This window comes from Calidris pugnax, unplaced genomic scaffold (assembly GCF_001431845.1).
Source record: "Calidris pugnax isolate Ruff unplaced genomic scaffold, ASM143184v1 scaffold24, whole genome shotgun sequence".
NCBI lineage: Eukaryota > Metazoa > Chordata > Aves > Charadriiformes > Scolopacidae > Calidris > Calidris pugnax.
Genome location: NW_015090922.1, coordinates 22,449,427 through 22,464,007, shown reverse-complemented (window position 1 = coordinate 22,464,007; position 14,581 = coordinate 22,449,427). Strand labels below are relative to the sequence as shown.

The 14,581-nt window shown below is 38.3% G+C and overlaps 1 protein-coding gene across 1 annotated transcript in view; it reads right to left on the bottom strand.

Annotated features, from left to right (window-relative positions):
* The window catches only part of RGS7 (regulator of G-protein signaling 7), a 242,183-nt gene extending 235,935 nt beyond the window's left edge, over positions 1-6,248 (bottom strand). Inside the window, exons 1-2 of the mRNA XM_014950922.1 lie at positions 5,907-6,248; positions 4,916-5,027 (exon numbers count right to left, since the gene is read on the bottom strand). Coding sequence (XP_014806408.1) covers positions 4,916-4,993 — 78 coding nt within the window. The 5' untranslated portion in view covers positions 4,994-5,027; positions 5,907-6,248. The remainder of the gene's footprint in view (positions 1-4,915; positions 5,028-5,906) is intronic.
* Between the last annotated feature and the right edge of the window lie 8,333 nt (positions 6,249-14,581).

Below are 14,581 nucleotides of genomic sequence, written 5' to 3'. Positions count from 1 at the left end.
GTATTAAGTTCCTGCCCTCTAAATATGTAAGCTCTGTAATAGCTTACTTCACTAACAACCAACTACTCTGGAACTATGACAACATCCTCATAACATTCATACTGGATAGGGAGGTAAACTTTGTTGTTCCTACAGCTGGAATTACCGAGGTCTACAAACATGGATCTTTCTACGTCAATTCTATACTGATGAGTGTTGGAATAAAACCAAGACCAGCATCCAAGACTTGCAACAGTACCACTCTTCTTCTCAGAAGAAGAAACTGCATAATGTAGAGGTATGTTGTAATTTAAAAAAGAAAACAAACAACAAAAAAACCCCTCACTATCACCAAAAAACCACTTATCTCTACTACCTTAGAGTACCCTGGCATTTTCAATGTAGTAAACTCAGTAGTTTACACTGGGAGTAAGATGCCTCCATAGGTTGTGATGGCATATTCAGAAACACATCGTATCAGACTAATTCTTCTCTTATCAAAGTGAGTGACAGCACTCAGAAAAATCCCACCTACCATGTCCTTCCTTAGTCTCACAGGCTCTAAGGAATACAGTTATCTGTGACATCATTTTCTTCCAGCAACCTTTCTTAAGGGAGTAGTTGATAAAAGCCACAAGAGAACACAGTGTTATCTGCACTCTGCACTGGAAGTCATCTCTGGTACAAGCAGAGGAGAATGATTATCAGAAGATGGTGGTCACTATTTCCTCAAATGTCACTGCATGGCTACTGCTCCTTTACAAATTTTGCTAAGTATCACTCTTGGAGGCATAGTTTCTACAAAGAATATCAGATCATGGTAAACTAAGAAGTAGCTTGAGATTACAAATTCAGCCCTTGCTATACATGAGTACCGGCATATATGACCTTCAACAATTGTCACAAGAACAGAACAAACACCTCATTATCTTCATTACAGCATTGAAAGCCCCAACTGTTAGTAATTCTAATCAGCTTTGGCAAAAGCTATTTTAACACTCAGGGCAGTGAGGAAGGTAGAGAATCAAAGTCTCAGTCACAAGAATATTACCATTCAGACATGGCTAATCTTATTTCTACAAAATAAAGCTATCATCTCTCAAAAGAAGCTAGTTAAGACAGCAAGACAAGAACCATTAAACTTACAAATTAGAACTCCTAATCCTTGAAGCGTATGTTTGACTAAAAAAAGAAGTGAGCACAGACCAGAAAGATAAACAAAGGTTTAGCAGGACAAGCAATATGTCTAAAATGGAAGTTGCTCAAAGAGAACTCTTATTCTTTTAATTATTTCTGCCGTGCATGAGATTAAAATAAAAAAAGGCAGGTCAGGCTTTGAAACATAAGGCCCATACTGTGTGGCTTTTCTATATTACATCACACATTTCTCCTTTAAGACCTAGACTTCTGTATGAGAAACTCGTGAATTTAAAATACTATGGATTCTAGTGTCTTATCTCTTTTAATTGCTTACTGGAATGGACTCTGTTGAAGAGAAGTAAAAGCAGGCAGCTTACATTTTTCACGTTTGCCTCAGGCTACTAACAGAAAAATTCAGGACTTTTTTGAAGGTATGTCAGTAACAACGATGTGTCACATGTCATTACTTTATAATTAGGCTGATAGCCAAAAAGAATAATGCAGCTGATATTCTATTAAAATCAAAAGTATTCCCCAAGGCATAAAAACACTGGCACGAGCATCTTAAAAGGCCGTGTAAAAAATGATATAAAGAACTATTTTTCTGTGCTGCTGTCTCTTCCATCACAGATTCAAATAAGAAATTCTAAGTTATGCATGCATTGAATATTTAATTATCCTATGCTGATTTAAAAACAAATATTTCATATCTGAAAGCAAAATGCAATGAAACCCCTCTTTGTCTATGAATACAAGTTACTACGAGAATAACAGGCTATCTACACTGTGTGTTACTCTAAATTAGAATTGCATAATTCATCTTTTTCACAAACCAAATACCTTTTAAAAAATAGAAACAATAGAAAAGTGTTTGCAATTTACTTGAAGTGCAATAGTGATTCTAAAATTATTCAGGCCTTAAATAGTGCATTTGTAAACATCAACATTTCATTCTGTAAAAGTTTTCCTATAAAATGCTCCTGACAGAATCAGGATTTAGGAAATCCAGGGCTGTAACTCCATGTGGTTTAGAACATATTTAGTTCAGATTGTGTCTGGCAGTTACACAGTGTAGTAGAATTATCAGATTACAGAACTGTGGTGTATAGCCAAAGTATTGGTCTTCACTCAGCATGCCCAAACTTCAGTTCTTCGTTAACACAACTAGTAAGAGATGCCCCATCTATTCCTTGCAGATACACATATCACAAAATGTGTGCCATTCCATCTGTCAATGTTGTGTAAACTACTGGAAGGAAGCATGTCCGCATTTGTGGATTTCAGCAACATTATTCAAAATATAAGTCTTCAAATTCAGTTTCTTCTGAACCCAGCCAATAGCACATTTACATTTTTTTCTAACAACTATTAATACTTTTCCAGTTCAAAAAAAAAAAAAAAAAATTCCTTCATGAAGCTGGCAGGTCTAGTTCTTTGTTCACTCTGCACAGTGCTTTCATTTCCAACACAATGACAGACAGAGGAGTATTGTGTTTTCAAATGTATTACAAGGAATCCTGTGATTTAGTTGTTGCTATTAAAGAATTATATTCAGAGATGATATATTCTGAAGTGAAATTTTCTGCCTATCTATTCTCCTCTTCTGTTCTAGACACAGAATTTATAACACATTTGATTTCAGCAATATCACACTGCAGAAAAAGGCAGGTGACTTATAAAAAAAGTTATCTATTATTTTGTTGCCTGTTCCTTGAATACTGCCAAGGAAGGACTGCTTAATTTTCTCTCTGTACTCTAACACCAGTGTGCACAAGCTTAAATGATCTTTTGATTCACCATGCTATAAAAATAAGTTGATATGTACAAAAATATATATGGCAGGTAATGCTGCAGAAGGTCAGCACTCTTCAGAATTTTAATACTCAGTGCACCACTTGCAATTTAGTGACAACATGAGGACCACTGCTACACTAGAAGACACAAACTGGTATCATCCATTTATCCCTGATTTACAGAGAAATGAAAAGGTGTTTGTTTCTTTGATTTGCTGAGCATACACCTGAGGTTTTGTGTCCTATCTCCCCTCCCCTTTTTCAAATTTCCCCTGCATCACTAGGATTCTCATCACTTGCCTCAGCAGTTACATTTCAACCTGAAGGCTGCTCAGAGGCAACGCTAAATTTTGGCATGAGGTCACACTGAACATAATGGGTCACAAGCTTGACCAGTTCCTCAGACAAAGCCACCACAGGAGAAGAGAAACAGTTTCTCTGTGTTCCCCCTTTGTGTACCAAATAAGCTAAGAAAAGACTAATTTCTCAGCACAAAAGTACATGGAAAACGTGGAAAGATTCTGTTTAGAAAGATAGAAAACCTATAAAGAACAGTATAAGCTTTGGTATATTGCTTTCAATATATGCAGCATATTTTCACATTTCAATTCGTGCATACAATTGCATTTTGAAACACACTTGTGGTGTTCACGGCAAGATAACCCTGTATTTTTCTAGATACGCATTCTTACAGAGATGGATAACTAAGGTGAAGTTCACAGATTCATTACTGTATGTAAAAAGAGCCTAATTTTTCAAAGTAGAAAGTACAATCAACTAACTGAAAATCAGCAACATAATTGCAAATACAGAAAAAAGCATTCATCAGACTTCAATTAGAGACTATTTTTTAATTTCTAGGAAAAGACACCACAGTTACTGTTGATACCTCAGTTCACCTCAAAGACTAAACTGAGTACATATCAGATGCTTTCTGTTACAGTTAACTTACAAAAAGTCAACACCTTTAACAAAGTAATTCTTTTTCCACTTGATAAAAACAACCACAAACAAGTTTGAAAGCACTGTGTTCTAGGAATAAACAAGTAGTTGCACAATTACGTATTTAACTTTGCTGTCACAAACTGTTTTTCCTCCCTTATCATTAGAATTTATTTTGTTATTATTTTTTTGAGAAATGCAATTAAAGCTTTATAAAAAAATAAATGTACAAATGCATCTCAAAATTCCCAAGCATTTATGTCACTTAACTGAAAGCACAGTGGCTAAATAAACCCCACTACAGGACTTCAATGTCTTGAAATTTGTGTATTGATGCTATTAGAATAACTACATTAGAAATCCTTCCCAGAAAGAATCCCTGGAGTGTGTTTGGTTTTTTTACGTTGTGGCAACTGCAGATAAGTAATATCTTAAACCATTTTTTCCCTTCATAGGAAATAAGTAAATGGTTCTGACTTCCCTGCACTCTGAAAATCTTTGCCCAGAGACAGAAATAGAAAATATTGTATTATACAGTTAATATTTAGCTTTAAAATATATGAATTCATTTTACAAATAGATTTTACAGGTGAACACTTAAAACATGTTCCAGTCTCTGGCACATCACCATCATCATATATCATATGTATCAATGCAGAAAGTGAATGAAATGCATCACGTATTTCAAAATGACAACCAACTGTTTCTGAACATGATACAAAGTTGACATGTGTGCATATTTTACCATTTAAAACAACAGATCCAGTAATTTCTCAAAATAAGAGCCACTAGTAGCACCTGGGATATAGATCTACTATGCACATGCCCTTTAAACTGCATTAAACAGCACAAATGTCAGCAGACATTCCAAATCAGTGACAGGTGATCATGCTCTGAAATCAGACCATTCCATTCAATGCAAAACACATCATCATCATCATCTATTCATAAAATTGGAGAGAAACAGCAAAAATAATGGCTTCACATGCTAGGCAAAGAGTCCAGTATTTCACCATTTCCTGAAGTCCCTTCCTCAGCTTTTGAAAAACACAAAGGCTTACCTTTCTATATACCAGCATGTTTGGGGATTCATCAGCCACCCCGTTGCTGCTTTGCCCATAATTATTTCCTTGTGCCATGTCCCAAAGATTTGATCCGCTTTTGAACGTTGCACTGTAAAAGGTAAAAGTGGTTTCAGTAAGATGTCACCTCAGGTCTCCTTCCTTCCCTGATGATTAATGGACCTGACTTTCTACCAACATGTTATGAGAATCAGTGTATGCTCTTACTCAACGGATATTTACATTGGAGCAAAGCTACTAATTCACCATTTACTGTCATTACTCTCTTTTGCCTGTAAATAATGAATGTAATATGTTAATCTAATTTAGACGTTAATGAATTGTCACTCCGAATAGCTCTCTGACATACCACTAACAACCATATCATGCAGACGCCTCCTCACAACGCGCTCCCTCCTCCCCTGCACAGACTTCACCGAGGGATGATCCGCACCTTCCAGACCCCCGGTTTGGGAGGACTGACTCGGCCCATGACTGTATCTTCAGCTGTGTCCTCTCCTCACAGCTCGGGCCCTAGCAACTTTCGCAACCCTCAAGCACACAACGAGCAAACCACATGCTTTAAACTTCTCTTTAAATCACGAACACGTGTGTGCTCTCGCACACATGCTGGGGGAGGGAAGCAGGTGACAGGGGTGAAAGGAAAAAACAAGCCAGTAAACCCTTCCAGTTGCTTTCACCTACTTTCATCGTACTACACCGCAAAACACCGGCTCCGCCGCCAGCCCCGTCTCTTCCCCGCCCTCCCCCCCGGTCACACGGGAGCTGCACTAAGCAAGAGCTCAGATCATGCCGTAGCTGTGGCATCGCACGCAGGTGTAAGAATGTGCTCCATCTACAGACCACACCGGGGCGGCTGCGGAGAGCTCGGACCCGCCGTTTCAGCACCGCGGAGAGCAGCGGCGGCGCCGCCCGTGCCGGGGCCGCGGAGGGTGGCGGAGCGCGGCTCCCCGCCCGGCGGCTCCTTTACCTCCTGGGCCAAGGTCACTGCGCGGTGGCCGCGGGTCCTCGCCTCCTCCTCCTGCGCCCCTGCGGTCGGTGTCAGCCGGCAGCGGGCGGAGGGACGCGGTGATCGCTCATCACACACACGCACTGCGGGCGGAGGCGCGGCTGCTGCCGCTGCTGCCGCCGCCGAGGCTGCGGCTCTCCCCTGCTCTGCCGGAGCGGCGGCAGCTCAGCTCCCTCTCCGCAATGGAGCGGCCGTCACGTGGGGGACGGGCACGTCAAAGGTGCTGCTGCTGTTGCTGCCGCTCCGCCACACAGCAGCTCTCCTCCTCCTCCTCCTCGGCGCTCTCGGCTCGCTCACCGAAAACAGCGGCCAAGAAAATGCAGCTGCCAGCAGATCTGGCAGCAGCCCCCGTAAATGAGATTAGGCAGCGCTGGAGGGCTGGGCAGGAAGAGAATATGGGCTAATGGGATAGAGAAGGAAGGGGGGGAGCTGGTGGTGAAAGACACGGGTGGGGAAAGTGTGTCACCTTCTACTTCTTACTCCTTTACTGACAGCAACCGGGAATCTGCCTGTTCCCTGCCTTATGCTGGACGCTTCATGTATTTCTTTCAGTGAGAACCAGGGAGAGCTTGTGCCGTGTTGGCACTGCAGACCTCTCTGAGCAGTGGAACAGCGAGAGCAGAGAGCAAGTCTGTTCCAGCTGGATAGGCAGGAGCCCTGAGGACATTTCAGGACACCCTCAGGGCTGTTTTGCTATGTCCCAGGCAAGCGCCTAATTTGTCAAGGCCTAGAGCTGACCATGATAAAAAAAAAAAAAAAGAGAAATCAGGTCTGTAAGTCACACTTCCTCATCATATATAGACAAGAATGCTTTGATTTTCCAAACAGGTTGAAATACCCAGAACTAAACCTCCACTAGAACACAAGATACTTAAGTGATTGAGCTTTGGGACATTCTCATTTGAAAGTGCAATTTCTGGAAACAGTAACTTATTACAAGGATTATCTTGCAAAAGAAGTCATCTTCTACTGTGCAATGCACCTTACAGAGTGCACACTGGTAAACCACACAGCTCAAGCACAGAGATTTCCACGCATACTGTGTCAGCTACTCTCTTACTTTTTCTACCTTTTTCACATCTTAAAGAGACTCAAGTCAACACTACCCTGCTACAAATTTGCTATTACCAGCTACTGCAACTACTTTTAACTACTATTCCAAACTTTGCAGTGGCCTTCAAATCCTTTAACAGAGAACGTGATAAATTAGCTAAGGCAACAACAGGGAGTCACAGTGGCCACAACAAAATGAAGGAGAAAAGACAGGGCTGATCTGGACTTCTTGGAGAGATGAAGAAAGGAAGAAATAGGTTTGATAATGGTCCTAAAATAACCACCAGATAGATGATCTCCAACATGAATAGAAATGTTCTTCAGAGAGAGAAGTATTAAAAGGTGAAATGACACAACATAGAATAAGAATCAACACCTCAGTTCAGTGGGATATACTGGCAGGAAAGGAAAGGAGCTCTGTAGCAGACAGAGACCATATGTCTCAACTTTTACAGCGGAGAGTAATTTAATATGTCACGGGAAAAATGCAATGTGGAAACAAATTATGTGGACAAGACAAAAATCTGAGGTTTGAGATGGAAGAGAGATCAACACAAGTGAAAAAGACACAAGAGGAAAGGAAAGAAGTATCAATGGTGAAAACAGGGGGCAAAGAAAATTAGGGAACTAAAGAATAAACAGAGAACTGAGAAAAGGCTTGTTTCCCATTAAAATCCATTTGACATACAATGGCATCTCGATGAGGCTAAGCAATGAAATCTGAATCAAAATATTAATCTTCCAACAGACCCTGTGATTCAGTCCAGTGTTGAGAAATAGGTACCAGCAATAAAGACCTCATTCCATAATTTCCCTAGTTTTCACACACACATCCTAAATGAGCAGCACTGCAGTGTTCTGATCTCACAGATTTGACTATGTAAGACTGACAGGTGGACTGGAAGTCAAGGGAAATGCCTCCTAAGATCTGTTAAGAACACAACCCTTGTGGCTGTATGGCTTCAAAATAAACTCAAAAATCTTATTTGTCAGACAGATGTTTAAATTTCTTTTGAGAGTAAAAATGAGAACTACACAAAATATGTTTTAAATGCAATTTTACCCTAAAAGAGGGATAATAGACATATTCCTTCCCTTTGTTCTGCCAGGCAACACTTAACATAGTAATTGTGTTAAAGGGCATTAAAAAAAAAAAAAAAAAAAAATCAAACATTAGCAAGTTTTCAATGAAGTCACACATTTGTTTTCTTACTCTACCTCATCTTGTTACTAATCCAAGTGGGGGAAAGAAAAAAAAAAAAAAGAGTAAATGAAACTCTTTTATACTGCAATTCTTTAACTACATACATGAAGTTGTTTACAAGATGACTCCAATGTACCTATTTATTATATGCTATTCAGCAAATGGATTTCGGCAGGGGTTATGTGTCTTTGAAAAAATCCCCAACAAAGGCAACTAATTTAGGCAACAACATTCCCAAGCTTTTATTTTCTGAGAATCTCTTCAAAAATAAGCAGTCAGTTTTAGCTATACTGCCTCCAATCTTGACTTTGCTTTAATTTTGCTTTAACCATTTCAATTAATTTCACAAAGTAAAATACAAAATGCTATACTAGCTAGGTAAGGTTTATATATTTTCTTCTAAAATAATCAAATTTCATTATTCTAAATTATTTATTAATTATAAAGCAAGTATGTAGACAGAGCAATGACTTGGGCCTACTGAAGTCGACAGCTGTTTGTCCAGTAACACCAAAAGGACCCATATTTCACACAAAGTCTTTAATCTTGCTCTCAGAACCAGAGGAATAACTTAAGCACCCCAGCAATGTGCCTCATAACTACAGACTTGCTACGCTGAAGCAGACGAAAAATTTTTCCATTTCACCAGCATGTCCACTATCAAAATGAAATAAAAGCTGTAAACACTGAAAGGGTTAAACAGAAGAGAAGACCAGAAACAACCCAACAGAATTTCCATTTTGTGACCATTTGGTGGTCTAGCTGTAAACACTGAAAGGGTTAAACAGAAGAGAAGACCAGAAACAACCCAACAGAATTTCCATTTTGTGACCATTTGGTCACCTTCCATAAATGCACATAAAAAGAAAATAATTATTTTTAAAAATACTTAACTGGGTAATCTCCTTCTAATGCAGTTGGATGTGTTTGTTCAATAGCCTATAAAAGGCTTTAATTCATAAATTACTTACACATCTTTCCCATGTTGAGAGTCATCACTTATCTCATACACAACCAGCATTAGCATCCCCAGAAAGCATAGTCTGCCAGAAGAGGAATGGCCTGTTTCAAAATGCAAGGCAAAACTACTCATTAATAAAACAAAGATGATGGGAAAGGCTGCCAAGGGGCAGCTTTATCTAACAAGGCAATAAAGGACACATGATTTAGCAAGGTGGCAACTACATTTTCTGTTTAGTTTGCATTGTCAATACAACTCAAGTATTCCAATAACGTCATATGCACACAGTACACATAACACACATGCATTTTTAAGTCAAAATAGATTGTCATGTACCTCCTGACATGATATCTGGGTGTGAAAGAGATCAGGAATTTTTTTTGTCTGTCCTGCTGATCAGTGCTGTAGCATCATGTCAGTAAGCTAACTATATCCATCAATTTATCTCAGCTATGCCTAGACTGAATGTTCCTCGGGGTAAAGACACACCGCGTAAAGTTTTACCACAGCATGATCCTGTTTCATGACCAAGTCTTTAAAACATTACAGCGTTATAAACAATCATATTCAAATTTACTAAAATAACACAACCATTTTGGTTAACCAGGCTCTAAACACTGACACATGTTAATACTGTAGTACTTTAAAGTATAAAACCCAGGGGTTTTTCTACTAGCTTGCTTAAGCACAGAGATGGTCCATCTACTTTAGTTGACCTGATATATTTGTGACTCTACAGAACCACAAGCGTTTCAGTGCCAGGCTCTGAACTGATAGCTTGCGGATTCCAGGCCCAATCCTTGGCCTTTCTGATGAGATTTGAACACCTGCTCCTTCAGGAGTGAATTGCAATCAATCCATTTAATGTAGGTCTTCAAATGTCATTCAGATGATTACAGGTTACAGTATATATTTGTTAGAACTGAACCCATGACTGACTTATAACTCCACCACTTCCTGCATGACACTTTTTTTAAGCCCTAGGCATTTGGTTTATCACCTACCTGCCAACCCTATTGAAACACAAATTACCTTTGTCAATATATGATGCTGTCGATCAAAGCTATTTGTACTCTGTTGGTAAGAGCAAGGGCTAAAAAAACAACAAAAAGAGGACTTTTAAACAGAAGAGAATGTAACTAAAAAGCAATCTGGATTTAACATGAACAAAACTGAACTGATAGAATAAAAATAAGTTAGTCATGGACAGACATAATTTCACAGGAATAGAAAATTATGTGAAATAAGGAAGGCCCACTTTTCCATCATCTTTTTTTTTAAAGTATGATATATATATACACCCCATACATATCACACAGTGTGATTTGTATATATTTAATGTAACTCATTTCATCCCCTATTGAAAAATGTAGATTATTACTATCATAGAAAATCTACAGCTACATAGAATTTGATATCAATATGGTGCCCCACCACAGCTATCCATAGAAATTCAACAGCTTCTTCAGACAAAGCAGAACAACCTCAAGTACTCCTACTCAGTCTTGACAATTAAGCCAGTTCTAATTATATCCAAAAGAGGGCAGTCTTTCTCAGTCAAAGAGAAAGGTTACATTAGTTATCTGCTACACAAGTTTTTTTCCCACAGAAAAAACTACCACAACCAGCTATACACCCTCATTTCCTCAAAAAAGTGAGAGCATTTGGAGAAATGAGACATATTACACTGTATTCCTTTAAAACTGCCCGGAAGACTCAGGATTAATCACTTCTGATCTTACATCCATGTTACCGACTAGATAAAACAAGCAAGCATGTAGCAATAGAACTAATCTCCAGAAAAAACGTTGGGATTTGAGTCAAATATGATCTCATCATGCCAACATCCTTGATTCAAGCAAGGTTCTGAATACTGGTCTCCCAACTCCCAGAACAGCTCTCAGACAGGCTTTTTCATTTTGTGTAAAAACATTATTGACACAGAACAAACCAAGAGTTTCAGGAAATGGGACACTTGGTCTCTGCTTCAGATAAAATATTTAAAATAAGGGTGTATTGCTCTCAGCATCTCTTAGTATTTATGACAGTCTCCTGAGAGGCAAAGATGAGAGATTTATAGCTTAATATCCACAACTTCAGATGCTGCATACCTCACATAGGAGTGTCCAGCTACTGAGCAACTTTATATGAAGTAGGGAAAGAAAACACAGTGACTGTGATTTCGTAAATTTCGCTTGAATTCTTTTAGTCCAAGCTATTAGCTTAATTTGACCTGACAGTAGTTTGAAGTAAAAAAAAAAAACACAAAAACAAAACAAAAACCAACAACCAACTAAACACAAAAAAACCCCATAACACATCCATAGTATTTTGGGAGGGTTTGGTGGCTAAAACAACAAAAAACTCCAACAAACCAAGTAATTCACCCTTTCCCTTTATTCCTCAAGAAAATCTCTCAGTCCTGATTCATAGGACTGCATTTTCACACATCAAAATAGAAAAGCCACTTATCAAGGATTAATTAGGAATAAGTCACTGACTTAGAATCGTTTGGCATGAAAGGACTAGAGAAAGGAGGACTAAGAAACCCTATAAAGGGGGGTGGGAGCGCACCATGTATGAAAATGCCATGGTTACAGACCAGAACAGATTAATTGTTGAAAGACATCATAACAGAATTAACAGGAGACACTGAGAACTAGCTGGACAAACAATTTGTGTGGCAAAGAATTGAGCTGATAAATAAAAAAAACACAGCAGAAGAAAACAAGTTAAAAACAAGGGAAAAGGAAGAGCTCAGAAGAAATCTAGAAAGCACAGAATGAGACGTAGAACTTGGTTAGCAGGGGGAGGTTCTTGCAAGCTGTTGAAATGGTTTCTGGGAAAGTGGCAGATGCATTTAAGAAGTTCATAAAGAGACATTAGGGAGAAACTGAGTAATAATTTTTAAAAATAAAAGTTGTCCCTTGATGTATCTGGTCTCCTGTTTACACAAAGACAGAAATTTCTAGAAGCTTCTGACAATTAGGTAAATGCCAAAAACACAGACTATATGCCAAATTTTCTAGGTTTTTGTCAATAGTCACAGTTTTTTTCCCTTATTAAAAAAGACTTTTTCTTCAACATACCTTTTTAATAGCAAACTAAGTTTACACATACCACAAAAATAATAAAAACTGTGGCAGCTATCAAGTCAGGAAATAGCTTCAAATGGTAGCACCACGCCATCATAGGTAGCCTGCAAGTGCCAAACTCAGCTACTGAAATTCCCTGCTTTGCTCAGTCCTTCCAGAAATCAAGGTTGATGTGACTTAATCTAATTAATTCATTGAGCTGAATGCACTGGAGAAAAAGAGAACTCAGCAGTTTAACAGGCTTTGTTCATCATTTTTCCTTCCTTCCCTCACCTTTCATTTTGAAGTTCCCTCTATCATTTATGAATTCCCTGCCTCACATCCACAGATAATCTTATCAAACAGCTTTTTCCCCTCAAGGTCACTTTATTTTTATAAAGGTTTAAATCAGCCAGAATCAATTCGCTGATTGTGCATCACAAACTGAACCAATCTACATCCATTTATATCCAAGTACACACAATAAATATAGTTATTTCCTCACAGAAATAAATGGGGTTTGCATTCTTTTAAAACTCTACATAGCATTCAGACTGAAAGGAGGGCTTTTTTTTTTAATTAAATTCCAGAAACAATAAGCAAATAAGCAAGTGTCAATGTTGGCTAAAGATTTTTTTTTCTTTAATATAAAAATGGGAAAGGGAGTATACCATAAACTGTTTTTTTTAAAACCACAGCATAACTTTGAGTCCCTCCCAGAACTCACCACTTATCACAAAGATTTTTCCGTTCAGACTACACAATTATTAGCAGACATTCAAATTCATACAATTTCTCAAATGTTAAAGGAAACTTCCTTAAACATCCAAAGTGCAGATGTATATTTCAAAATAACTGGCCAAGAAAGCAAATTATATTTATGAAAAAAAACTTGGCTGTATTATCTCTAAAATCATAACAAGAATTTAGGAAGAAGGGTCCAAACAATAAATCTAGACATTCAGACTAGCCAGCCAGAACAGTTTAGAAAGTCAAGAAAAGTCTTGCAAAAACTTTGATGTCATAAAACTTGCCTCAACTTCCAATATTTGGGAGTCTGTGAGTGAAACACACATCTTTATTTAAACTATACTATAATATCAAGCCATTTTGCAAGCAAGGAAAACTAAGTAACCCTGACCTAGAGCTCATAGCCTGAAATAGCCAGGCAATGCAGTAAAACTAGAAGGAGAAGGCAATTAAGAGGCAAAACATGTAGAAAAAGAAATCTAACTTTGTGTGCTCTTCCCAAAATGTCCGATCTTTGTTACTGTGCACAATACCGTTCTCTAGTTAATATAAGGGACTGCTAAACAGAAACATATATGCTGTTGGCTTTGTCACTAGCTTCTACTTCAGTACTACAAGAAGACAGTGAAGTCTGACAAGATATCCAACCGATAAAATTCTTAGCATGAAAAAAATATTTTCCCTCTAATACAGCGATTTTTTTAAACCTTTTATTATTTTTTTTCCCCCAAGAGCATCAAGACAGAGTAAAATAAACCGGGGCTAAAGAAAGCGAAGTTTTGTTATGCCTCGATAGGGAACCAAGAATTTATGCAAGGGAATCAGGCATCCAGCATGAGATTTGCAGAATACAAAGACTTGTCTTATATGGGAGGAGAGAAAGATATTTAGCCACAGACTTTTGGATAACAGGAGAGAGAGAGATGGAGACAAGTGAATAGAGAGTTCACAACAGTCAAGGCAGGAAAGGTAGCATGAATACATCCAGACTAAAAAATTTTCCACAGTGAAGGAGGACAGCACTACTTATTTAATAAGGAAGCAGACTGAAATCAGACTCCACAATCTCAATGATTCTGTACACCAGCTGAAACTTGTGCAGCTCCAATGCAAAGGATGCACTAGGATGAGAAAGCGGGAGCAAGGAGGATAATTTAGAAAGCAAGAATTGATCCCATTTTCTCTGCAAATTGGTTAGACTATCAGGATAAAATTAACCAATAAAAAACTAAATCCAAGTACACAGAAGAAAAAAAAATCTGAGCACTATAGAAAAGAAGAATGGACTTGGCTATTCATCTCAACAAAGAAAAGAGAATGAAGGTAAGGTTCAGGGAGTTATAGGGAACCAAAATACTCAGAGACTGGACAAAAAAAAGCAAAGAGCATTACGGCTACAGAGCAAAAAGAATCCACTCTTATTGGGCAAGGACAACCAGTCCTTAAAATTAATTAGTATCATCTCCTTCCTGACCACAAATAATGAGGGAACAAGTTCTGAGCAAGTTTCAAACAGGAAGAGCATGGCTTTCTATCTAGGAATAAGTTTAGCTAGTAAGGACAAGGCAGGTTGCAAAATATGAAAACCAAATGT